Genomic DNA, 27,872 nt, shown 5'->3' with positions numbered 1-27,872 from the left:
TATTCACACTGTTTTCAGGTTTGTAACATTTATAAGTATGGTTTCCTTTCAGAAATCTAAAGATGACAACATGTTTATCTACATTTTGATGTGTACAGTCGTGGCCAAAAGTTTTGAGAATGACACAAATTTTAATTTCCACGAAGTTTGCTGCTTCAGTGTCTTTAGATATTTTTGTCAGATGTTACTATGGAATACTGAAGTATAATTACAAGCATTTCATAAGTGTCAAAGGCTTTTATTGACAATTACATGAAGTTGATGCAAAGAGTCAATATTTGCAGTGTCGACCATTCTTTTTCAAGACCTCTGCAATCCGCCCTGGCATGCTGTCAATTAACTTCTGGGCCACATCCTGACTGATGGCAGCCCATTCTTGCATAATCAATGCTTGGAGTTTGTCAGAATTTGTGGGTTTTTGTTTGTCCACTCGCTTCTTGAGGATTGACCACAAGTTCTCAATGGGATTAAGGTCTGGGGAGTTTCCTGGCCATGGACCCAAAATATCGATGTTTTGTTCCCCAAGCCACTTAGTTATCACTTTTGCCTTATGGCAAGGTGCTCCATCATGCTGGAAAAGGCATTGTTCGTCACCAAACTGTTCCTGGATGGTTGGGAGAAGTTGCTCTCGGAGGATGTGTTGGTACCATTCTTTATTCATGGCTGTGTTCTTAGGCAAAATTGTGAGTGAGCCCACTCCCTTGGCTGAGAAGCAACCTCACACATGAATGGTCTCAGGATGCTTTACTGTTGGCATGACACAGGACTGATGGTAGCGCTCACCTTGTCTTCTCTGGACAAGCTTTTTCCCGGATGCCCCAAACAATCGGAAAGGGGATTCATCAGAGAAAATAACTTTACCCCAGTCCTCAGCGGTCCAATCCCTGTACCTTTTGCAGAATATCTGTCCCTGATGTCCCTGATGTTTTTCCTTTAAAGAAGTGGCTTCTTTGCTGCCCGTCTTGACACCAGGCCATCCTCCAAAAGTCTTCGCCTCACTGTGTGTGCAGATGCACTCACACCTGCCTGCTGCCATTCCTGAGCAAGCGCTGTACTGTTGGTGCCCCGATCCCGCAGCTGAATCAACTTTAGGAGACGTTCTGGCGCTTGCTGGACTTTCTTGGGCGCCCTGAAGCCTTCTTCACAACAATTGAACTGCTCTCCTTGAAGTTCTTGATGATCCGATAAATGGTTGATTTAGGTGCAATCTTACTGGCAGCAATATCTTTGCCTGTGAAGCCCTTTTTGTGCAAAGCAATGATGACGGCACATGTTTCCTTGTAGGTAACCATGGTTGACAGAGGAAGAACAATGATTCCAAGCACCACCCACCTTTTGAAGCTTCCAGTCTGTTATTCAAACTCAATCAGCATGACAGAGTGATCTCCAGCCTTGTCCTCGTCAACACTCACACCTGTGTTAACGAGAGAATCACTGGCATGATGTCAGCTGGTCCTTTTGTGGCAGGGCTGAAATGCAGTGTAAATGTTTTTTTGGGATTCAGTTCATTTGCATGGCAAAGAGGGACTTTGCAATTAATTGCAATTCATCTGATCACTCTTCATAACATTCTGGAGTATATGCAAATTGCCATCATACAATATGAGGCAGCAGACTTTGTGAAAATTAATATTTATGTCATTCTCAACTTTTGGCCACAACTGTAGTTTAATTTTTTGACTGAGTGAAAAACGAAATATGTTCCCTTTCATATGATCATAGCCAGGCTAAACTAGCTTAATTTTTAACGTTATGTAGCTAGCCAAGTCAATGAGACGTCTCAGATTAAATACATTGTCATTATAAACGTTTTGGCTCATACTTAAAAAAAAAAAAAAAAAAAAGTTTATATATTTTTTTACAAACAATGTCAAGTATTAAGTGTATTTACATGAGTACATATGAACCATGCTAATAATATGTATTTTAGGTTACTTTTTACGCAATGTGAATCTAACTGTTGCATGCTAACCGTTGACATTAGCTATCTCAGTGTTAGCTGTCCATGTTTTTTTGTTAGTTAATAAACAGGCCTCTTCTATTATTCGTTAGTACAATTAGCATTGTATATAGAGTGAATCATATGAACCGTTACCTCAACAATGCATGGGTTTATTTACTGTAGTTTTGCACACCACCACCATATTCAGTGATAGGGCAGCTAACGTTAGCTAACAATCCCTAACTAGATGGTAGCTAACTAGCTAGCTACATGAATAGTTGAGAGCTAGTTAGCTATGTTATGAAAACATTGAGAACGTGATTGTAATGTATTTGAGAATGTGTGAAAGTGTTTGCTATTGGCTATAATATATTTGGTATAATTCGTTTTCAGCTTTCTTTAGCAGTGTCACTGAATTGTAGCATACTCTATTCTGATTTATTTTCTTTATTTTCAGAGAAAGTAATGCATCTGCTGCATCCAGAGGTGGAGGTAAAGACCTTGCTGCAGAAACAAACTTTCAAACGAAAGGAAACTTCTTGGCAGGGAAAAAACTAATTTGAATAAATAATACAATTTGAGAGTTAAATCCTTTGTTGTAACGAATTCTTTAGTCATTTTTAAAAATAACTTGTATAAAATACACTTTTTGACACTGTCATGAAGCATTATGACCCTCCTGTGTCACTTTACTTGGACTTAGAAAATGCACTTTATGACACAGTCAAGAAGCATTATGACCATCATAATTATATAAGCCAGATAGGCCGATCACATACATGCTCTTTATGTCAGTCATCAGTCAAAAAGAGGGTGTCTTGTCCTTCTCCTGAAATCTGCTCCTGCATTCATCCCAGTCATCAGCAACAGAACACTGGAGTAGGTGCATGTCTGACATCAATGTGTGCACAATTATAATTTCATATGGTCAATTTCAGAAAATATTATATAATAAACATACTGTTGACAAGTAGGCTATGGTGTAATGGAATGGTTTGCCTTGTGTGGTTTTGTGTGTTTTGACACTTTTATTTAGGTGTCATAATAACCAGCCATAGAATAGCGCAATATGTCACAACAGGTCTAAATATATGTCATGACAGTGTTATGACCATATTATACAACGGGTGGGTTTAATCCTGAATACTGATTCGATTCAACTAGAGGTCGACCGATTATGATTTTTCAACGCCGATACCGATTATTGGAGGACCAAAAAAGCCGATACCGATTTAATCGGCCGATTAATAAAAAATAAAAAATGTATTTGTAATAATGACAATTACAACAATACTGAATGAACACTTATTTAAACTTAATATAATACATCAATAAAATCAATTTGGACTCAAATAAATAATGAAACATGTTCAATTTGGTTTAAATAATGCAAAAACAAAGTGTTGGAGAAGAAAGTAAAAGTGCAATATGTGCCATGTAAGAAAGCTAACGTTTAAGTTCTTTGCTCAGAACATGAGAACATATGAAAGCTGGCTGTTCCTTTTAACATGAGTCTTCAATATTCCCAGGTAAGAAGTTTTAGGTTGTAGTTATTATAGGACTATTTCTCTATACCATTTGTATTTCATTAACCTTTGACTATTGGATGTTCTTATAGGCACTTTAGTATTGCAAGTGTAACAGTATAGCTTCCGTCCCTCTCCTCGCTCCTCCCTGGGCTCGAACCAGCAACACAACGACAACAGCCACCATCGAAGCAGCGTTACCCATGCAGAGCAAGGGAAACAACCACAGGCTCAGAGCGAGTGACGTTTGAAACGCTATTAGCGCGCGCTAACTAGCTAGCCTTTTACTTCGGTTACACCAGCCTCATCTCGGGAGTTGATAGGCTTGAAGTCATAAACAGCGCAATGCTTGAAGCACAACGAAGAGCTGCTGGCAAAACGCACGAAAGTGCTGTTTGAATGAATGCTTACGCGCCTGCTTCTGCCTACCACCGCTCAGTCAGATACTTAGATACTTGTATGCTTGTATGCTCAGTCAGATTATATGCAACGCAGGGCACGCTAGATAATATCTAGTAATATCATCAACCATGTGTAGTTAACTAGTGGTTATGATTGATTGTTTTTTATAAGATAAGTTTAATGCTAGCTAGCAACTTACCTTGGCTTACTGCATTCGCGTAACAGGCAGTCTCCTTGTGGAGTGCAACGAGAGAGAGGCAGGTCGTTATTGCGTTGGACTAGTTAACTGTAAGGTTGTAAGATTGGATCCCCCGAGCTGACAAGGTGAAAATCTGTCGTTCTGCCCCTGAACAAGGCAGTTAACCGTTCCTAGGCCGTCATTGAAAATAAGAATGTGTTCTTAACTGACTTGCCTAGTTAAATAAAGGTGTATATAAAAAAAAGAATAGACAAATCGGCGCCCAAAAATACCGATTTCCGATTGTTATGAAATCTTGAAATCGGCCCTAATTAATCGGCCATTCCGATTAATCGGTCGACCTCTAGTTTCAACGAGTGGCATGGCGGACTAAGTCACTGCATCTCAGTGCTTGAGGCATCACTACAGACACCCTGGTTCGATTCCAGGCAGTATCACAACCAGCCCAGGCAGGGAAGTTATAAACTTGATCTCCACTATAAAACACATCTAGACATTATCTCACATTTTCTTTTGGACTAACATTTAGTTTTCAACAGTGGAGATTTGTATAAATCTTAATGTCTGTATCTTCGACATTTGCAACATTGTTTCAATATTCAAATTCGATCTCCAGCTGTCCCATAGTAAGGAACGTATAGGAGTCGGGATGAGAGAGAGTGGCAGGCAGCGTTAATCAATCAGTCGAATACATGAATCAGCTGGCATTTTAATGGATATATACAAAGAAATGTACATTAATAAAAGGTCAAACAAAACGAAGTGTAGCTAGTTTGCAGTGATTGTGTTTGCTAGCTCCTGTGAACAAAAGTGTCCTGACGAGAGAGCACATTTTCTGTGCCAGGTGAAATCGTGCCTCATTAATGATAGCTCATTGTTATGGATCTATCCAAATAAATGGCACTGGAAACCAGCTTAAACAAATGCAGCTACTGTTGTTATTCTTTCTGCACTGTTTCACGTGACTAAGTTATTCGTAGTTGGCTAGCTAGCAAGCAAAGGGATAAGAATGTTGTCAGCCAATATGGCAATGGAACATTTAGAACGAACGACTGGGTTGCGTCCATAGATACAGAACAAAAATACTGAATGACTGGGTCGCGTCTCGCAACCGAAACGACCAGCCCCCTTGGCTAGCAACCCTAGATTTGTTTTGGAACTATATATTGTGGAAGGATGAAATAGTTTGAATAAATTCATCAAACTAATTTAGATTTTTCATTAGTTGAATATGTTGGTAACCGGTTGTATAAACGTGATAAAGCCCTCAACCGGTGTTTGGAGGATATATTGGCACGGTTAACACCGGCCCTCGACCAACAACACCCATGCCAATATATCCTCCAAACACCAGCTTTTCGTGCATTATCACTATATTATGACAGGTTATGACATGGTTATGGTGTCAAGTAAAGTTTTACCTATGTTTTCTTTAAATAAGCTTTGTTGTACAATTTAAAAGTCAAATACACTGCATTTCTAACAGTCAACAATAACCGAGTGAATTCAGGCCTTGTGAAATTATACCTAGGCTAAATATAAGCTTTCCACAACCATAAGACCCACAAATAATGTCATTGTTTTATCAAAATAGTTTAACCTGCTTTTTTTCAATGATCTGGATTTCAAGTCTGTCTATGAAAATGCCATTTTTGTTACACATTTAATGAGAACCATGCGTAATGCACATTCACTGATAATGTCTACCTTGTAGCAGGCATTATTTGTGAGACTTGCTAACACCGGTCTCCTGAACAATCTCTGAAGCACAAGCTCATGTGCTAGTGAGTAGCCAGCTGGTCTTTTAAATTTCATGTTTAGCCAACATGGATTTATTTGCTAGCTAACAAGGTTGGTAGAACAGTTGAATTGTTATGATCACACCTTTCTGTCCATCTCCAACTGTTTGAGCATAATGCTAGCCTCTCTACTTTAAGATGTTGAAATCAAGTGGCCTACCTTGTTTCTCAGAATGAGAACGAGTTGCCAATTCCTTATAGAATTGTGTTTTATGCTTATTGCATATTTATAAAACAGACTAGACGGCTAGTGTAACAGTATTTGGCTAAAATGCTGCTAGCGGTACATGGTCCCACAATAACATGTGCAACAAACGGAACATTCATTTTCCAGAACCAATGTTCATTGATACTACCATTTTTATTAGTGTCTGTTCTACGTGCATTTTGAGGAGTTAACCTTTAACTTCTCTATTACAGTAAAATAATGTCTCAATGTGTTTTGGTGTCCATGTGAATGATTTCTGTTGTACCAAACCTCAAATGCAAATAGTGAATTGAAACCGCTTGTCAGAGAGGAAGAAGTGATCTCTCATCTTTGTGAGTGGCAGGGGAAGGGGCTTGGGGGGAGTGTCTGTGAGAGAGAAATGGAAAGGTGCACAGAAGGAGCGAAGGAGACGACCAAAAAGACCACTCTCATGAAAATTAAAAAAAAAACAACTGATTTTTGCTATACAGGCATTTGGAATGTCGTGCTAAAACATACATTTGAATTAATTCGATATATCGCCGGCTCTAGGTTAGAGCAACCTAGAGTTCCGTCTGAAACCCTAGGTGATATGGTGTTTTGTTGGAGAAGCCAAGCCTTTATGATGACAAATCGCCTTGGGATATTGATGTTGGATTTGTAAATATTTGTCCAGACTTTTGTAAGTGGGACAACAGTTAAATGAACATCCTGGTTCAGCACCCTTTTGTGTGCTCGAGTCACTTTCACACATACTACTGACACACATTAGGATTTGTCATTTGAACAAATTAAACACTTGGAACAAATTAACACTTGGTTGTTTTCATATGCAATATTACTTGAACTGATCAAAATGTTCCATCCCAGTGGGATCATTCATTCAGCTGCATAATCCCTTGTCTTGGTCTGTCTGTCAGAATCCAACATGGCGGAGCCTGGACTTTGGCATGCTGCCGGACCTCCTTGACACATCTGTGTCCTGCTTCGTGGTGAGGATCTGGGGCGGTTGGGAGGAACAGTTCACACTCCTCATAGAGTGGAAGGTCAACCTGGATGGGCTCAGATACACAGGGCAGCAGGTCAGTGTGTAAACACGCACGCTCATAAAATGTAGGCTACTTTGGGATGTATGCTGACTAGCATCCATGCAGTCATCTAGACAATAACAGCCTTTATCTTGTTTTAATACAGACATACTAAATGCCACTGCTTTGTTCCTCCACAGATCCGCTCCAGGAATCCAAATGAAATCATATTTGGATTGAATGATGGCTACTATGCAAGTGACTTTGATCATAAGGTACTGCTGACTTTGATCCAGGAATTATGTTCCTAATATAGACCATAGACATTCTATAATTTGTTTTTCTATGTTTGGTTTTGTTATTGTAAGGTTGAAATGTGCCTGTTTCAGGACCACTCTGAAAGGAAGAAGAACAGTTTACTCCTTGTGGACCAGAGTTCAGTGAGGAACTCCTACAGTGTCTTCTCTCTGCTGAGGTGAAACAGACCACACCCACCAAAACACTCTCACACACAAGACGCTGGACACTTAACAGCATCTCCCATAGGACAATGTGTCCAGCTAGTATGGAGAAATTTCAGTGCCAACAGAAATTGTATTTGAATTCCATAATTTTGAATTGGTGTTATGATATTGAATTTAAATTTCATATTATTTTGTTTGTAACGCACAAATTGAATCATTTAATTAATAAATTGTATTTCATGATTTGAAACTAAATTTAATAAATTTTGCATTCAGTTTTAAATTAATTAATTAATATATTCAATTAGCATAGAGCCCCAGAGTGGAGATGTCATAATACCCATAAAACCTAGCGGTCAAGTAAGGAAATCGTTCCAATTGTTTTTCCATAATTATTTTTTTCCATAAGGGATTTTATAAACACTTAAAATAAGGGCTGTGTTTAATGTAGGCTTACCCTGGCTTGACATTTTGATAACCATGTAAATCTGTTAAAAAAAGCTATCAAAATATTAATCTGTATTTACTCTCAGATTTGAAAATGCAAATTAGCATAAAAGTAGACATGCAAAACTACAAATCCTTGCAAGCTCCTGTATGTCATCTCTAGCTAACAGGTGTTGTGTCAATTGAAAACTTGCACAAGACAGTTCACAGAATTGTCAATTTAAGAAATTTAGACAATATGTTCATTATTGCATTTAACTAACATTTGATAGTTAATCCAGAGATAATGCCGAATTGAGGTAAAGATAATTATCGTCCAGATCATTGCATTTGTAGTTCTTTATGATAGCCACATTAGCAGCTAATTAGCATGTCATTTTTGGGGGGTAAATACAGGTGAATGCAGTGCCTTCGGAAAGTATTCAGACCCCTTGACTTTTTCCACATTTTGTCACTTTACAGCCTTATTCTAAAATGGATGAAATGAATCCCTCAGCAATCTACACACAATACTCCATAATAACAAAGCAAAAACAGGTTTTTAGAAATGTTTGAAAATTTATTAGAAATAAAAAAACAGACCTTATTTACATACAGTTGAAGTCGGAAGTTTACATACATTTAAACTCAGTTTTTAAAAAAATTCAACAAAAAAATTCCCTGTTTTAGGTCAGTTAGGACCACCACTTTATTTTAAGAATGTGAAATGTCAGAATAATAGTAGAGAGAATGGTTTATTTCAGCTTTTATTTCTTTCATCAAATTCCCAGTGGGTCAGAAGTTTACATACACTCAATTAGTATTTGGGAGTATTGCCTTTAAATTGTTTAACTTAAATCAAACGTTTCGGGAAGCCATCCACAAGCTTCCCACAATAAATTGGGTGAATTTTGGCCCATTCCTCCTGACAGAGCTGGTGTACCTGAATCAGGTTTGTAGGCCTCCTTGCTCGCACATGCTTTTTCAGTTCTGCCCAAAAATTTTATATGGGATTGAGGTCAGGGCTTTGTGATGGCCACTCCAATACCTTGACTTTGTTGTCCTTAAGCCATCTTTCCACAACTGTGGAAGTATCCTTGGGATCATTGTCCGTTTGGAAGACACATTTGCGACCAAGCTTTAACTTCCTGACTGATGTCTTGAGATGTTGCGTCAATATATCCACATAATTTTCCATCCTCATGATGCCATCTATTTTGTGAAGTGCACCAGTCCCTCCTGCAGGAAAAGCACCCCCACAACATGGTGCTGCCACCCCCGTGCTTCACGGTTGGGATGGTGTCATTCGGCTTGCAAGCCTCCCCCTTTTTCCTACAAACATAACGATGGTCATTATGGCCAAACAGTCCTATTGTGGTTTCATCAGACCAGAGGACATTTCTCCAAAAAGTACGATCTTTGTCCCCATGTGCAGTTGCAAACCGTAGTCTGGCTTTTTTATGGCGGTTTTGGAGCAGTGGCTTCTTCCTTACTGAGCGGCCTTTCAGGTTATGTCGATATAGGACTCGTTTTACTGTGGATATAGATACTTTTGTACCTGTTACCTCCAGCATCTTCACAAGGTCCTTGGCTGTTGGTCTGGGATTGATTTGCACTTTTCGCACCAAAGTACGTTCATCTCTAGGAGACAGAACGTGTCTCCTTCCTGAGCGGTATGATGGCTGCGTGGTCCCATGGTGTTTATACTTGCGTACTATTGTTTGTACAGATGAACGTGGTGCTTTCAGGCGTTTGGAAATTGCTCCCAAGGATGAACCAGACTTGTGGAGGTCTACAATTTTTTTTCTGAGGTCTTGGCTGATTTCTTTTGATTTTCCCATGATGTCAAGCAAAGAGGCACTGAGTTTGAAGGTAGGCCTGGAAATACATCCACAGGTACACCTCCAATTGACTCAAATGATGTCAATTAGCCTATCAGAAGCTTCTAAAGACATGACATAATTTTCTGGAATTTTCCAAGCTGTTTAAAGGCACAGTCAATTTAGTGTATGTAAACTTCTGACCCACTGGAATTGTGATATAGTGAATTATAAGTGAAATAATCTGTCTGTAAACAATTGTTGGAAAAATTACTTGTGTCATGCACAAAGTAGATGTCCTAACAGACTTGCCAAAACTACAAGAATTTTGCGGAGTGGTTGAAAAACGAGTTTTAATGACTCCTACCTAAGTGTATGTAAACTTCCGACTTCAACTGTAGGTATTCAGACCCTTTGCTATGAGTTTCTAAATTGAGCTAAGGTGCATCCTGTTTACATTCATCATCCTTGAGATGTTTCTACAACTTGATTTAGGTCCACCTGTGGTAAATTCTATATAAGGTCCTACAGTTGACAGTGCATGTCAGAGCAAAAACCAAGCCACGAGGTCTAAGGAATTGTCTATAGAGCTCCAAGACAGGATTGTGTCGAGGGACAGTTTCTGGGAAGGGTACCAAAACATTTCTCCAGCATTGAAGGTCCCCAAGAACACAGTGGTCTCCATCATTCTTAAATGGAAGAAGTTTGGAACCACCAAGACTCTTCGTAGAGCTGGCCGCCCTGCCAAACTGAGTAATTGGCGGAGAATGGCCATGGTCAGAGAGGTGACCAAGAACCCGATGGTCACTCTGACAGAGCTTCAGAGTTCCTCTGTGGAGATGGGAGAACCTTCCAGAAGGACAACCAGCACTCCACCAATCAGGCCTTTATGGTAGAGTGGCCAGACGGAAGCCACTCCTCAGTAAAAGGCACATGACAGCCTGCTTGGAGTTTTCCAAAAGGCACCTAAAGACTTTCAGACCATGAGAAACAATATTCTCTGGTCTGATGAAACCAAGGTTGAACTCTTTGGCCTCAATGACAAGCATCACATCTGGAGGAAAACTGGCACCATCCCTACTGTGAAGCATGGTGGTGGCAGCATCATATTTTGGGGATGTTTTTCAGTGGCAGGGATTGGGAGACTAGTCAGAATCGAGGCAAAGATGAATGGAGCAAAGTACAGAGAGATCCTTGATGAAAACCTGCTCCAGAGCGCTCAGGTCCTCAGACTGGGTCGAAGGGTTCACCTTTCAACAGGACAACGACCCTAAGCACACTGCCAAGACAATGCAGGAGTGGCTTCAGGACAAGTCTCTGAATGTTCTTGAGTGGCCCAGCCAGAGCTCGGACTTGAGAGGATCTGCATAGAAGAATGGGAGAAACTTCCCAAATACATGTGTGCCAAGCTTGTAGTGTCATACGCAAGAATTTAATTGAATTTATTTTCTTCCAATGAATTTGGCTCTAGCATTTGAACTGTTTTGGCTATGAGCTATTATGGATATATTAAACTTTGATTAACTTAATAATGGTTTGTTAACTTGATACACAGACAATTAATGCAATATTTACCTTTTAAATATTACATTTTACTTTTACATTTTGAAACTGAATGCAATACTAATTCAATTCAGTTTCAAATCATGAAATACAAGTTCAATTTATGAGTTCAATGATTCAATTTGTGCATTAAACATTCCAAAATATTACATTCAAATTCAATATCCTAATTCAAAATTATGAAATTCAAATGCAATTTCTGTTGGCACTGAAATCGCTCCATACGCTAGCCTCTTGGCAAGTACGCTGTTTGACTGCCCTACCAAGAGCATACTCTGCCTGTCTACAGGCCAGGGGCACAACTTCCTTTAGCTAACTGAAAGGATTTTAATTGCAAAATACACTTATGGAAGCAAGAGGATACAAAACAGAAAATATCCTCAACACTGTCTGACCCCACTCATTACCTACTCATCGACATTCTTCTCTCAGTAACTAGCACAACACTCCCTTTCAATTGCAGATTTTTTTTGTATTTTTTTGTATTTCACCTTTATTTAACCAGGTAGGCTAGTTGAGAACAAGTTCTCATTTGCAACTGCGACCTGGCCAAGATAAAGCAAAGCAGTTCGAGACACACAACAACACAGAGTTACACATGGAATAAACAAACATACAATCAATAATACAGTAGAAAAATCTATATACAGCATGTGCAAATGAGGTAGGATAAGAGATGTAAGGCAATAAATAGGCCATGGTGGCGAAGTATGACTTGTGGAGATGACTTGCAACCAGCTTTGCTGTTTTATCTAATTGTCACTCTCAACATTCCTCAGACTTTCTGTCATTATATATATTCCCCACATTGTCCATAAAATGGCACCAGGAAACTGCCTCAAACACCTTTATTATTATAGTCTGTTTTTGCTCCCAAGTCACTGAGAGCTGCCAAAATTCCTGTCTTTAAAAGGACATGAGTATTGAAAGCTATAATCAAGTTAGTTAAATAAAGGAACCTTGTCATCATAATAAAGTAACAGATGGATAATTCCATTCGAATTATTGGGTTTTAATATTGGAGATTAGTGGCCATTTTTACTCATTCATTCCACAAGGGGGTGCCAAACTATCACTTTCTGAGTTGGGAAAACACCAGGCAGTTTAGTAAGGACTAGGGAGGCATGGTTCCAATTGCTGTTTTCTCTATGTTGCAAAAACACAGCTCTGTTCTATATTTGAATGTGGGGTAATGTTAACACTACTTACAGGGTTTGAGTAGGGCTTGCCTTGGTGAACACCACAGTTAATTAGAAGTTGGATCAAGCTACATTTAATTACACTTTTGCACTACACTGTAAGGGGCACAATGTTTTGGACTGTTTATGACAAGTTCCTATAGTTAGGCTACATTCGTTAGTGGAGTATCCGTCCTCTTCCTCAAGTTTTTACTCTTTTTCTTGAGTCAGAGGATTCAAGAATAAGATATATGCATTTCTTTATGTTATGCATCACTCCTGGCCCCAGCTTGAGGTGAGCTGTACAGTGTCAGGGTGAAGATTCCTCGAGCCCTAGGGGCTTCCTCTGGCCGATTACTGTTTTGTGTCTTCACCTGACTTGGGAATAGAAAATGGCCTCCAGGGTGCGTGAGTGATCTACACATACCAAAGTTTCACATCAATGCTGGGCCAACAACACACACCATACATTCTTTTTTAATATCACTCACTCAGAATTTGTGCACAGGCTTTTTTTTGTTATTTAAGAGAAAATGGTGTCCCTACAGATTTGAGAGGGTTGAATCCTATTGCTTTATGGGCTCTGCTCAGTGCTGTTGAGTCCTACATACCTAAACTCCTTCCCCTGCTCTCTCCATCTCTCCATCCCGGTGGGGCTCTGAGGAATTTAAAGCAACTCCATTGTACCCCTCCCTCTCATCTCCTTCCTGAGCCTGAGGCTTTTCTGCAGGCCTGTAGCCAGGCTGATAGACGCTGATGTGATGTGGCTCGTTGACTCTAACATGGCCTAGGTGTCTCTCTCTGCTCCCCTCTCTTTCTCTCTAGGGTAGACCTGGACAGGCTCTGGGTTGTGTCTTGGCTTCAGGCCGCGATGTGCTCACTGTTTAGGGCCTAGAGAGCCTTTTAACAGTGATTCATCAGATACACCCCTATAGAAGTAGTATGTATGTATGTATGTATGTATGTAGACCAAAACCCCACCTCCATAGCATGGGATTGCATAGACACTTCTGGGTAGTTTTGAGTATGTTCATTTCTCTAAACTCTCGTGTTCTGAGTTCTCACTGTGATGTCTGGACTGGAGAGATGCCACAGGATTTCGTTAGTTCAGGTGCATAGATAGATGTGTGTACATAGCTGTTAATATGTACAGTATCAGTCAAAAGTTTGGACACATACTTGTTCCAGGGTTTTTATTTATTTTTTACTTTTTAGTGAAGACATCTCAACTATGAAATAACACACATGGAATCATGTAGTAACCAAAAAAGTTTTAAACAAATCAAAATATATTTTATATTTGAGATTCTTCAAAGTAGCCACCATTTACCTTGATGACAGCTTTTCACACTCTTGGCATCCTCTCAACCAGTTTCATGAGGTAGTCACCTGGAATGCATTTCAATTAACAGGTGTGCCTTGTTCATTTGTGGAATTTCTTTCTTTCTTAATGCGTTTAAGCCAATCAGTTGTTGTGATAACTGACAGTCCATCATTACTTTAAGACATGAAGGTCAGTCAATCCAGAACAGTGCAGTCGCAAAAACCTTCAAGCCCTATGATGAAAGGAAGACCTAGAGTTACCCCTGCTGCAGCGGATAAGTTCATTAGAATTACCAGCCTCAGAAATTACAGCCCAAATAAATTCTTCAGAGTTCCAAGTAATAGACACATATCAACATCAACTGTTCAGAGGAGACCGCGTGAATCAGGCCTTCATGGTCGAATTGCTGAAAAGAAACCACTACTAAAGTACACCAATAATAAGAAGAGACTTGCTTGGGCTAAGAAACACAAGCAATGCACATCAGACCAGTGGAAATCTGTCCTTTGGCCTGTTGAGTCCAAATGTGCGATTTTTTTAAATTTATTTTTTGGTTCCAAACGCTGTGTCTTTGTGAGATGCAGAGTAGGTGAACGGGTGATCTCTGCATGTGTAGTTCCCACCATGAAGCATGGAGGTGTGATGGTGTTGTGGTGCTTTGCTGGTGACACTGTCAGTGATTTTATTTAGAATTCAAGCCAAAATTAACCAGCATGGCTACCACAGCATTCTGCAGCAATATGCCATCCCATCTGGTTTGCGCTTAGTGGGACTATCATTTATTTTTCAACAGGACAATGACCCAACACACCTCCAGGCTGTGTGAGGGCTATTTGACCAAGAAGGAGAGTAATGGGAGTGCTGCATCAGATGACCTGGCCTCCACAATCACCTGACCTCAACCCAATTGAGATGGTCAGGGATGAGAGTTGGACCGCAGTGAAGGAAAAGCAACCAACAAGTGCTCAGCATATGTGGAACTCCTTCAAGACTGTTGGAAAAGCATTCCAGGTGAACCTGGTTGAGATAATGCCAAGAGTGTACAAAGTTGTCATCAAGGCAAAGTGTGGCTACTTCGAATAATCTAAAATGTATTTTGATTTGGGTAACACTTTTTTTGTTTACTACATGATTCCATATGTGTTATTTCATAGTTTTGAGGTCTTCACTATTATTCTACAATGTAGAAAATAGTATAAATAAAGAATCCCTGAATGAGTAGGTGTGCCCAAATCTTCGACTGGTACTGTATGTATCATGCATCTGAGCTTTTATGTAGTGCTATACGGGTGATAAACCTTTTTATTCAAGTGTTTGGCATGGAAAATACTGTAAAAATACTGTAAATAACCTATATAAACAGCTACTGCTGTTGTGCTCATCATAGATTTAGTGAGGTAGAAATTATGTTTGTCAGTACATATATAATAGGAGCATTGAAGCAGTGTGCAAGTGCTGTACACAACAAGTATCCCTGCTGTCCCCAGTTAGCTATATATTTTCTCCAGAGTATATATACCAGACCCGTATACATCGTCCTCTGAAATAGTGATACACATACAGTCACAAAGGATCAACAACAGTCGCAACAAATACTGTAACTTGCCTCACCCATTTTGTCTCAGCGTGAGAGCTGCTCAGAACCTGGCTATGACCGGAATGGCTCTGATTCCCCTTTCCAAGAACACTTGATTGATGATGCAAATTTGTCAGCGAGCGATTCACTGTCGACTTGGCCCCGGTTTGACGAGACCCCTAAGCCTAGGGAGTGTGAAAAACACAACATGGAATAGGGAACACGAGTTTGGATGGGCTGGCAGACGGAGGAGGCCTTACATAGAGTAAGATTTACTGAGAGGAGGGATGATATAGTGTACTGAGCCACTTCCAGTGTTTTCCGTAAGTACGTGGAGTACGCAGCCAAATAGAAAAAATAGCCAGCCAGGGAGTTCTGGGCCTCCTCCACACACACACTCAAAAATGTAGAGCAAGCTCTCTTTAGGTGGCCTCTGGTACATTCTAATGCCTTGATTCCATCTAAATGCAGCTAAATGATTTAATACTTTAATGACTTTACCTCCCAGATTGGTAATATTAGTTTTAGTATTGAATAGAAAGACATGACTTTACGATTAAAATTACTTCAAATGTATGAATTCAGTGTGCTAGTTGTTTTAGATAACGCCTAGGGCTGTTACAGTGACTGTATTACCGCCACACCGGGGGTCACGAGTCATAAAGGCAGTCAAATTACACTTGACTGTTTAGTCACGGTAATTAGGCTTCTCCAAATTCTGATGCTGCTGACGGTCATTAGTAGTCTACCAAACTTGCTAACTGCTTGGTACCAGCACTCTATTGTCCCTCTAATTACTCTGACATCAATGCAAATGTAATCGAAAATCTATTCAAACACTTCATGAGAGCCCATGAGCTCATGTTGTGCAATATTTCTATAGGCTATGCAATGGCGCGAGAACAGAGTGATGGCCTCTTAAAAAGAGGAGGCTCCCCTCTGCTTTCTATAGGCTAGGCCTACTATATTTACATCTAAACGTTCCTAATATTAAGCACATGGAGTATAGCCTACCTGGCTGGCATGAAAATGAACCATGGGAAAAGCGTCCTCTATTTTTTTGATTTAAGTACATAGATGACATGTATTTTTCCCCCCGCTGCCCATGTTTTGAGACCGCTGCATGATAATGGTCCATTCTAAATCAAAATAAATTGTATATGTAAAGACAAGATTAAATCAAGAATAGTGAAAGATTAGTGGAATCTGTGTGGGTAGCTGGACAGGTAGGATGACTGACAGTGAAGGTGAACAGGTGGTCACAGGTCAGGTGACAGAGGAATGGATGAGACTGAGGCAGGAATTCCTTTAACCATAAAGTGGTATATTTACTGAGTAGTATGTGCTGGATAACAAAGGAAACAGAATAAAGTGTATCCAATCAAATTCATAATCACAAAGATCAAATCATAACAATCATTCATTATTAACATAATTAGGGAATTCAGCAATCCAGTTCATTATGAAGTCAATAGGGATCATCCTTGAGTCATTTCGGCTCGTAACTATTTATCATGAGAAGAATAATACAAACAGTGATCGGTTATTCAATCTATAATCCCCATTAGTTTGATATCAGAATCGATCACTTCAGCAGCAAACAATGATGTTTGATATTGTGTCTTCATATATACATGTAATTTCATTACATATTAACCATATATCGATGGCATAATTGGCCTTTGATGATCCGTAGGGCTGTGATCATTGAACATTTACATTACACAATAGGTTTGAAGCGTGCTCTTCCAAGCCGCGCTCCGCGGTGATAACTATAAACAATAACTGATGGCCCGCTCTCCCGATCGCAACAGATAGTTCAGCTGAAAGGTAACAGATTCGGTGGATTTACTTAGATTCATGGACGCACAAAACTTCTGGATTAGACGGAGTTAAGGAAGAGAAAACAGCGAGATCGGGCGATGTCGATTTCCTCCTTTTATGGAGTTGAGATGTGTCGGACATTTCCACCTGACCTAATTAAAGCGCCCCTGGCCCAGCTGAGCAAGTGGCCATGAATTAAAGGATTCTTCCACCAACTCCATGGCCCTTTTCTACAAATAGGCTAATATTGTCACCCATCAGACTATCACTTGTGAATTATCACTTGTCCCTCTGCAGCAGACATATGGTGAGCAATATGTTTGGAACATCGAATGGCAATCGAATCTCAATACATATAGAATCGGAATACGTACAAGTATTGTGATATTATCGTGTATTGCGGTCCTTGGCAGTTCCCAGCTCTGCCTTCCAGTATGCAAATTAGGGAGCCAAATCAGGTTCGCGAACAACCATCACTAGGCTACACTGACGAGTCACTTTAGCGGTCTATGACAAGTCTCGACATGGGCTTTGAATCGTAGGAAAATACAAACAAGATCTTTGGTCTACTTGTCCCGATGCGATACCCTAGACATATAACTACGTTGTATGATTTATGAATATCAAAGGGATATAGGAGACTGACTTTATTCAGTCAGATTGACATCTTTTATAAACTAGTCAACACTTGCTGTTCGGTCATCAATAAAAGCACAGTAAATATGCCCCCAACTCCGTGACTGTATAGGCCTATGAAACAAGCAAAAGAAAATAAGTATATGTGCCACAAAACAATAATTAAATGGTTTTCAACTCATGATTACCACTTACATGGGACGTGTACATTTACTCACAGGAGATAATGAAGAAGCATCATGTTCTCCCTCTGTGAAAATAAATTTGACTGCAGCCAACCACAGCGTACAAAAATAACACCGGTACCGAGAGGTGGGACAGACAGCAGACAGACAAACTAAGTTTCCCTGTCATCGTTCGCTTTGTGACTGTCCTATCAATAGATCACTAGAAGATACATATCTTTCGTTCTAGCGGGAGAAGGCTATACAGACTTTTCTGACTAGTGAATTGAAACTTTTAAATTAAAAGAAGCCTAGTTCATTTATTAAGTGGAAAAAGTAGCCGGCCCTACAATAAGTCCGTTATCGGCTATTAAGCCGACGGCCGGCGCTTATGGAAAACACTGCACTTCCTCTGAAGAGCTGGGCCTGGGGGAGCAGATGGAGTGGAAAGCCAAGGGAGAACAGTCAAGATGCACCATGGCCTGTGGGGCAATACCTGCTCTGTTCCTTTCAAAATATCTTGAAATAACAGGCAAGGTGATCCCATCTCACCTCTGCTATTTTTGTCTATGGTGCCCCTGGCACAGGCAATTTGACAATCGAATGAAATTACACCGATATCTCTCAATTCTACCGATCACCATCTCATTATATGCCAACGATATCTCACTTTATCGAAAAAATGTATCTCAATCACTCCCAAAAGTTTTGAAGATAGACAAATTCAGCTCTCTCAAGTTCAAAAATACATCTAACCAAATCTGCCATACTGCTTCTCAAGACCCCGATGGAGGACTTAATCTCTACTTATGAAATCCCAATCCTTTCCCATTTTAAATATTTGTGAATAGATATACAGTATTTACTTCCTTCGATAAAACCATTTCCAGAAATTAACAGAATGCTCAGATCAATTAAATTCAACCTCAGTAGATGGACTAATATCCCAGTTGCTTTAACCAGACAAATAAACTCAGCAAAAAAAGAAACGTCCTCTTACTGCCAACTGCGTTTATTTTCAGCAAACTTAACATGTGTAAATATTTGTATGAATATAACAAGATTCAACAACTGAGACAAACTGAACACGTTCCAAAGACATGTGACGGAATAATGTGTCCCTGAACAAAGAGGGTGTCAAAATCAAAAGTAACAGTCAGTATCTGGTGTGGCCAACAGCTGAATTAAGTACTGCAGTGCATCTCCTCCTCATAGACTGCACCAGATTTGCCAGTTCTCTTGTCTCCCCCTTCTAGCTATTGGGATAAAATCCATAGTGCGGTTTCAAATATGACAAGGTAAAGTTAACTTGCTTAGAGGGAGAGACGTAGCAGAACTATTCGTACCAAACATTTCAATTGTATTTCCAGGGATTTGCATTTCATCCTAAATTGGTTTTGACATTATTATTCTGCCCCCTGGCTTAGTATAGAGAGAAATATGGTGTCTCCTATTGCCTAGGAAGAGGTGGTCTTCACTGATACATCCCTTAAACATTATAAACTACACTTTGGTCCTATTGTTGTGCACACCATTTCTATTTGGCGCAAAATTGAAAAACAATGCAACTGGGAATCAAAATTACATGGCAATACTCCAATATTTCACAATAACTCCCTGCTATATTGCAACCCTCAATGGTCCAAACGTTGAATCCGTACCCTTGCCGATATCATGGACAGTAGTGGTTTGAGAAAATTCAAAGATTTGAAAAACAAATACTCATTACAGGGCAAATCTTTTTTTCTATATTTAAAACTTAGGAGTTCCTTGGGAAACCAAACTACCGAACCATCCAATGATGGGATTTATAAATGAATTATTTGGGCTCCCGAAAGGACTGATCTCTAAAATATATAAACAACTTTTGGAAAGCTTATGTTCTGAGTTTGAACAACTCTTTAACTGGAACAGAATATGAACAAATATGACCTTGGCATCCCATAATCCAAATCATCAACTTAAATATTTTAAGTTTGTTCACAGACTGTATTAAACACCAATAAAATGTTTTACGATGAGATTGGCCCCAACTGTTCACTGTGTTCCCTAAATCAGGTTGGCACATTCCTCCATATGATGTGGAAGTGGGCGCAATCTTAGTTGCTAGGGGGTGTGCGAAGGGGTGGTAAACATGGTTTCCAGGGATGGGTGGTTTGGATGGAGACATGTTGGTTGGGGGAATGGGAGGTTGGTGGTGGAGGCTGGTGGTGGAGGCCCAATTCTATTTTTTGTTTGATTTTCCTGAATGTATTATTAATTATTAAACTGTATATATTTCTTACTGTTTTTTTCTTTTGAGCGGCAGCCTACGGGTACAGGTTTTTATAAACTTATAATTTGAAATGGATAATGTACCTTAGACTGGAAATGTAGGCCTAGTACTCGAGTGGCTCCAGGAATCTTATTCACATTTGTAAAACGAAAGCGAATTACATCTGTGTATGCGCTGTAACTCTATGTATCATTTTAGCACAGGGTATATACACTGTGGGCAGTTTATTCGATACACCACCCCGTTCACGAAAATGGTTCGCTCCTACAGATAGTCACATAGCTTAATATATAAAGCAAACAGACAGGCATTGAGGCATTCAGTTACTGTTTGATTGAACGTGAGAATGGGAAAAAGCGACTTTGAGCATGGTATGATCATCGGTGCCAGGCGTGCCCGTTCCAGTATCTGAGAAACCTCCATCCTCCTGAGCTTTTCACGTATGACAGTGTCTAGGTTTTACCGAGAATAGAATGACAAACAAAAACATCCGGTCATCGGCAGTCCTGTGGCCGAAAACAGCTAGTTGATGAGTGGTCGAAAGAAAATGGCAAGAATCGTGCAAGCTAAGCTAACAGGTGGGCCACAAACAGGCAAATAATGGCGCATTACAACAGTGGTGTGCAGAACGGCATCTTGGAACGCACAACTCGTTGGTCCTTGTCACGGATGGGCTATTGCTGCAGACGACCACACCGGGTTCCACTCCTTTCAGCTGAAAACAAGAAGCGGCTCCAGTGGGCACTCGATCACCAACACTGGACAATTGAGGAATGGAAAAACATGAGCTGATACGGTGAATTCCAGTTTCTGGATGTCCTTTGGGTGGTGGACAATTCTTGATACCCACGGGAAACTGTTGAGCGTGAAACTCAGCCGCGTTGCAGTTCTTGACACTCAAACCAGTGCGCCTGGCATCTACTACCATACCCCATTCAAAGGCAATTAAATAGTTGGCCTTGCCCATTCACCATCTGAATGGCACACATACACGATCCTTGTCTCAATTGTCTCAAGGTTTAAAAATCCATCTTTAACCTGTCTCCTCCCCTTCATCTACACTGATTTGAAGTGGCCCCGTGTGGCTCAGTTGGTAGAGCATGGCGCTTGCAACGCCAGGGTTGTGGGTTCGATTCCCACGGGGGGCCAGTACAAAAAAAAAGTATGAATGTATGTACTTGTAAGTCGCTCTGGATAAGAGCGTCTGCTAAATGACTTAAATGTAAAAATGTAAATGTAAGTGGATTTAACAAGTGACATCAATTAGGATCATATCTTTCATCTGGTCAGTCTGTCATGGAAAATGCAAGGGATCCAAATGTTTGGTACACTCCGTGTATATTGGCTGATAAAATGTTGAATCTATCGCAATACGATTGTTTCACTCAACCCATAGGCTCTACACATCATTTGTTGAACAGATGATCCACAGAATTCCACGTTCTTAACACATTGTCAGGTGAATATTTTTCCCCTCTATCAATGCCACGTTGTTCTTTCTCTGTATTCTCAGATTATTTATTTTACTGACCTCCTCCTGTGTGTTTGTGTCTGTTCAGTGTGTGAAAACGGAGGCAGTGTTCTACTGTGAAGGCTAGAGGGGGTCTGCCCTGACCCAGTGTCTAGGGGAGGTGATAAGCCTTTCCTGTAGTTAGTGCCTTGCCTCATAGCAGTCCTGTGGGTCGCCTGCCGGCTCTCAGCCACAGGATATTGTTCTGGGCCGGATTAAGGGGACCCATTTAAACAGCTGGCCCACTCCAGGCCCAGAGAGCTGACCCGCAGGGTCCCAACGCCACCATTCAGACTACAGAAAACAAACTGGCTACTAAACCCCAAATCACTGTGCATAATATGGACGTATCTATGCTATTTTGCTATCACACCTCAGGAGTATACTTGGGCGGTATCAAAACAAGCTCAGTAGGTGCTGAGGGACTCCTGTTGTAAGAGGTGGTCCTCTGGGCCATTTTTTTGCAGCTATTCACCCTAACATTCCTCTGAGGTACAAACTTAGTGTGGAAATCTCTTTTTCTTCGCTATCCCTAAAATCATGCGTTAGGCTACTATTTCATGTGTTCTATGAGTTAGTTACATTCTCACGTTTAGTATATTACAGTTATGTCAAGACATTATAGACATGTTTTTTGTCTGTTTTTTTATTTTCAAGGTGTTTCAAATGGGAGAAACTAAGAGTCTCACACGCCATGCCAGTAGCCTGCATTCTTTGTTTCCAGCCACTAGGCCCATGTAGACTCCTGGGTCTTGTTAATTTGCTACGGTGTGCACTAATTAATTAACAAAAATCACGCTTTTCTTTTTGGACAGTTTCATGTAGTTCCTCTCTAATTCGTTCTGTTTGGTGCCCATGTAGACTGAGTGTTCCTGCTCCTGGTTGTTTAGGCTATATCTCTTTCTTTCTTCCGGGGCCAACATCGCTCGCTGGCGGTCAGCGAACACTGTTGTCAGGGGAGTAGGCATGCTAGGCCCTAGCTTTGATCCTAATTGATCTAACAGTGGTGGTAAAAGGCAAGTCTTCGTGCGGTAAAGATATTAGTTGTTTATTGTTGGGTTCATTACCCCCGGCAGCTTTATTGACCTAGAAGGACACTTTGGGTTTAGGCTGAGGTGAAGGGAGGTTTCTCTGGTGGCAGGGGAGGAGGTGGGAACCTCTAGTCTGTAATCAAGTGGGAGGGGCCTGGCCTCTCTGTGACCCTAGAAGACTAAAGTATCCTTTCTCAGGGTTGCTCATGGGGTTTCCCAGCATGCATTTCTCTCTTAAGTTGCCATGTATTGTAAACCAAGCTTGTTGACTTACAACATCTTGGAGGAAGTCAATAATGAGGCATCCATCCATCCATCCACAGAGAGCAGGCGCACCAAAATATTTTCTGTGGGGGGACAATCTTATCTCCCCCTCCATGTACATAGGGGGGACAATGGTGAAATTTGAGGTGAATAGCGACAGGGTAAAATGTGTTGACATTCTCTGCCCTGCTGTCGAGGTCCAGGTATGCGGCAGAATGGAAGGTGTTTATTTGGTTTTCCAACTATGTCACCCCTCTGCCTCTTTTCCCCCTTCCTTTTTGTTGTTTGGCCGTTGTTGGGTACCAGTTACATATTTGTGTTATCTGTAAAACATACACTCTATTTTTGTGTTTATTTTATTTCTAAGATACAAATGACTAAGGGTGTGAATGTATTCTATTGGTTTCATTTGTAAGATCAAACAGTCACAATTATTTTATGATTGATTTAATCGATATGCTCCGATGAGTAGTTTTGAACTATTAGTCCATTCAGTAAAGGTACATGCCTGATCTAGTTGTCTCTCTTCCAGCCTATGTTCCAGGCCTGTCTGTAAGGTGTTTGTGTCTTTCTGTGTGTATGACCTATATCTGTAGACCGAGGAAGTGGAAGCGGAGGTGGAGAGGGGCCAAAAACATAAACAAGGGCCCCAATCTCTTGTCACCTGATATAAGAGCATTTCAGAAATGAAGCCCATCGTATCACACAGCAAAAGAAAAGTGTTTTGTCAACCTCCTCCCCTCCCCCCTCTTATGTTTTCTTAGATGCCAACTGCACCTCTCTTCCTCGCTTTTTCTCTCTAACACAAAAGATCCACAAAAAGTTTCCATGCCTGCGACGTCAAGCGGTCTCTCAAAACAAAAAGCACAGTGTCGGAACGATATGAGGGGGGGATGAAAAATGCATGATAACGAATAAAAACCCGAGAACCGCTACAAGCCATTGTGGAAAAATGGAATAGACCCAGGCGTTAAGCTATCTCATCAACTGCTTTGTGATTGAGGAGAGCAAGACCCCAACCCCCAATGCTATATAAGGCAATGAAATGTGTTTTGTTTCGATGTGCCCCTACTCTATTCTCCAGAGGGACAGAGGATGCGATATTTTTTCTTCTTCTTTCAATTTAAAAGGTTTTATCGGCATGGGAAACATATGTTTCAATTGCCAAAGCAAAATAAATGGACAATAAACAAAAGTGTAATAAACAATAAAACTAACAGTAAACATTACACTCAAATGGTATATTATGGCAATGTACAGTGTTGTAAAAATGTGCAAATAGTTGAAGTACAAAAAAGAATCCGTTAATACGGGTTGTATTTACAATGGTGTTTGTACTTCACTGATTGCGCTTGTTCTCTTTCTCTCTTTTTCTCTCTATATTTCTCTCTTCTTTTCTCTCTCTTTTCCCCTAGTTGTTTTCCTACCTTTATCTCTGTAAGCCAGATGATACATCTGCCTTTGCTGTTGCTCGGCACTGATTGTGAGATTGGGTTTGCTGGCCTGTTGCTCTATGTATAAACCATGGTAAATATTTATTTGGAGATCATTAGTTGGGTAAATGAATCCATGAATGGTACAGGCCATCAGAACCAGTGCTTTGGGGAGGCCACTCTGCAAGGAGTTACTACGTACTGGATGTGTATGAGGTTAGAAAGTCAATGCCATTTTGTATTTATTACAATGTTCATTGATTTTGCACCTCATAAATCCATCAACCCTTACTTCTTTCCTCCTTTATTCTGTGAGACGCAGCATCGCAAACAACAATTCTTTAAAGATGGCTTCCAAGCAGCTGTCTGTTTAGGGCAAATGTTCCATTTGAGAGTTCAAAAACGTTGTTGTAATCAACATGCTTTTATCAGGCATTCACCCACCAACTGATTTAAGGTTTTAAGCCAACAGATGTTATTATTTTTAGATGCATATAGATCTTAAGTCAAGGACTGAATGTCCTTTTGAAGCACATCTGAAATGCGTACTTATTTGAATTGTAACTCCAAGTAATCCCTAGTTGTCATTTTCACTAGTCCTGTTGTAGAAAATGGAAAGTTGTTTATCGTTCAGTGGGTTTTCTGGAGGGGTGTGTGCCAGCCTGGTGGTTGTACTGCCCCAGTGAGGGCATAGTTGCCTGGGACTTGTTCACCCCCCTCCCCACTGTGGTCCAGGGGCCCTGGCCCTCCTAGCCTCAGACTGGTAGAGCTGATAAGGGTTTCAGACATGCGTGAAGGACTGGGGAGATAACAGCACTCACCTAGGGGAAGTGGCCATATCAGATTCCTCCATCGCAATCACCTTGGACTGATAAAGCTGTCAAAATGGCTTTGCTCTGACGTTTCCTAGGACTATCTCCAACGGCTATCGTTGTCTTCCCAGGCAGGTTGAAATGGGAAGAAAAGTGAATGATTGTAGTAGAGATTTTTTCCCTCCCTCCGTTCTTAAAGTGTGAAATCATTAGAAGTTAGTGTCTGACCCCACTTACTGAAGATACAGGAGTGATGAATGTTGGGCTGGGCTCCGTCCTCCTACCATACACAGTAATATCCTGAGGTGTCTGAGGAACAGCGTTTTAATGAAAAAACATGGAGGGGGCTGGAGGCACCCTAGATCTGTGGAAATATCTCAGAGCTGGATTAGTGTAAACCAATTTTATGGAGGGTCAGGCATAAAACCCACTAAAAGAGGCAGTTCCAAGAAGGCTCTGAGGGACTGCATACCTAAGCAAAACCCCTTTTCTCAACAGTCCTGTAAAGTTACTAAAATTCCCCACTTCCACTTCTTCCATGACCACAGGCCACATTCTCACTCTGCCATAACCACGTTCCCCACTGCAACCACTATGAACTCAACCACAAGTGGTTGTTGCATCATGAGAGGCGAGTGTATATAGTCTATGGACTAATACCCAGAGCTGCTGCTCACACATGGACCACATTCAAGCGCAAGCAGTGGGAAAGAGCTGCACCCGAGTACCTCCCCCTTCACCACCCGACCCCAAAAGGCCCATGATGTATGTAGCCTAGATGACTTATTGGCAGACAACTAGCTGCCTTGTTCAGCATGGATAGAGGAATGGAGTTTTTAGCCTCACTGATTTAGCCAATTACCTAATTTAAGAAAATTGAGGAACGAAAGCAACGGATATGGGATACGTGAGTGAAAAGAGGGACGTTTATCTGAAAAGGCTGTGGCTCCACGCCACCCTGCTTAATGTAACCTTTACTGAGAGAGAGAGGCATGTGTGGACCCAGGTGGTTGCAGTCACGTAGTGAAGAAAGATGTACGTAGTCACAGAGACCAATTTTGTTAAATGTTTTTGATCAATTTTGAGATTGTGGTAAATTGGGAAAGACCTAAAGGCTTCTTTTCAGATTCGTGCTCCGAAGTAAGGTGTTGAGAATGATTCAGAATTCCTAAGAAAGAAGCATAGTAGGAATTTTAGAAGAAAGTTGTGGTTGAATATTCCCATTATGTTAAAGTACTAGAGGAAGGGGAAACCACCAGCCCTCAGTTTACCTGGACCCTGATGACAGTTTAAAAGGCCCCAGAAGTGGAGTATGAAAGATCGCAGAGTGTTTTGGCACCAGTACAGGATTATCCACAATCCTGGGCCCTTAAAATAGTCTTTGTGGCTTCCACCAAGTCCACTGATTCAGCCAAAAGCTGAAGAACTCTGCACTGGTTTTGGTGCATTGATTGACTGAAGACTATGCATAGTGGTTTGGGGCGGGAATCTGCCTTAGCATTATCTAGGTTAAGTGCTGCGATATATTAAACACAGGCCAGGCGGCACGTTCTTAGGTCATCCTCAGGGTTCACTAGTAGCGAACAACAGACAGAAGGAGGGATTGTAGGATGGAGATGTGAGGAACAGCCTGCTTCAGAAAGAGGTGGAATGATGTGACTGGAAGAATGGTGGGTTGGAAAGTTGGGGCAGGGGGGCTGAAAGATAACCACATCTCTCCATCGGGAGCCCCCATACCAGATGGTAGAACCATTCATACTGTAGATGAGAGAGAATTGGTCAGAAAATGCCAGCCACACTGCCACATCTAACGCTTACCTCCCATTGAGCGTGTCTGTAAATTAGACAGAACAAGGATGATCTCGAGTCTCTCTGACAATATTATTGCTAATGGCTGCCCTCCTGTGTGTGAGGAAGACCCTCATATCTCAGCCTGGTGTGATGGTTGTCTGTTCCTATTAGACGTGTCCCTGGGGCAGCTCTGTTGTGGGGAGCATCTCAGGCTCCCTCTCTCCCTCCCTCCCCATGAGGCCTGGAGCTGTTGAAAGCATACTTGGAGAGTTAATCAAGTCTGTGATTGATAGCTGCAATAACGTTTAGGCTTGTCTTTTGGTATTGTTGTTATTGTTCCCTCTCCAGCGAGGACAATGAATGAATGACTTCAGTACCCAAAAGTTTTGGGAATGTCTTCCATGTTTGTGGTGAGGGTTTATTAAATGGCCCGTTGAGGTTTCTCTCAGTGGTCTGGATTTAGTATGTTTAGGTCCATAGGGCAACATTGAAGCCTTAAATTGTGGTTAGATATATTAGAAAATAAAAGTGATTAAAATACTGGTGGGTTATTTGTGGTTCTTGGGTATTTGAGAACCTGATATGTCCCCTGAATCTATAACTACGTCTTAAGAGTCATTATAATTAACTTTGTTCTTTCGACGTTCTCAAAACCTGCTTTGTCCTTTGTTAATTTGGAACTTTCATTAACTTGAGAC

At 40.8% G+C, this 27,872-nt stretch overlaps 1 protein-coding gene across 2 annotated transcripts in view; it reads left to right on the top strand.

Annotated features, from left to right (window-relative positions):
- The window catches only part of uvrag (UV radiation resistance associated gene), a 144,566-nt gene that overhangs the window by 9,810 nt on the left and 106,884 nt on the right, over positions 1–27,872 (top strand). Inside the window, exons 4-6 of one of the 2 annotated variants that reach the window (XM_038990151.1) lie at positions 6,976–7,137; positions 7,284–7,358; positions 7,473–7,558. In XM_038990151.1, the coding sequence (XP_038846079.1) occupies positions 6,976–7,137; positions 7,284–7,358; positions 7,473–7,558 (323 nt within the window). Of the gene's footprint in view, positions 1–6,975; positions 7,138–7,283; positions 7,359–7,451; positions 7,559–27,872 lie in introns of both variants that reach the window. The other variant, XM_038990150.1, reaches the window with a different exon arrangement.

The sequence above is a fragment of the Salvelinus namaycush genome, chromosome 3, assembly GCF_016432855.1.
Source record: "Salvelinus namaycush isolate Seneca chromosome 3, SaNama_1.0, whole genome shotgun sequence".
Classification (NCBI taxonomy): domain Eukaryota; kingdom Metazoa; phylum Chordata; class Actinopteri; order Salmoniformes; family Salmonidae; genus Salvelinus; species Salvelinus namaycush.
The sequence above is the reverse complement of the archived record's forward strand: the minus strand, read 5'-3'. Positions and strand labels throughout refer to the sequence as shown.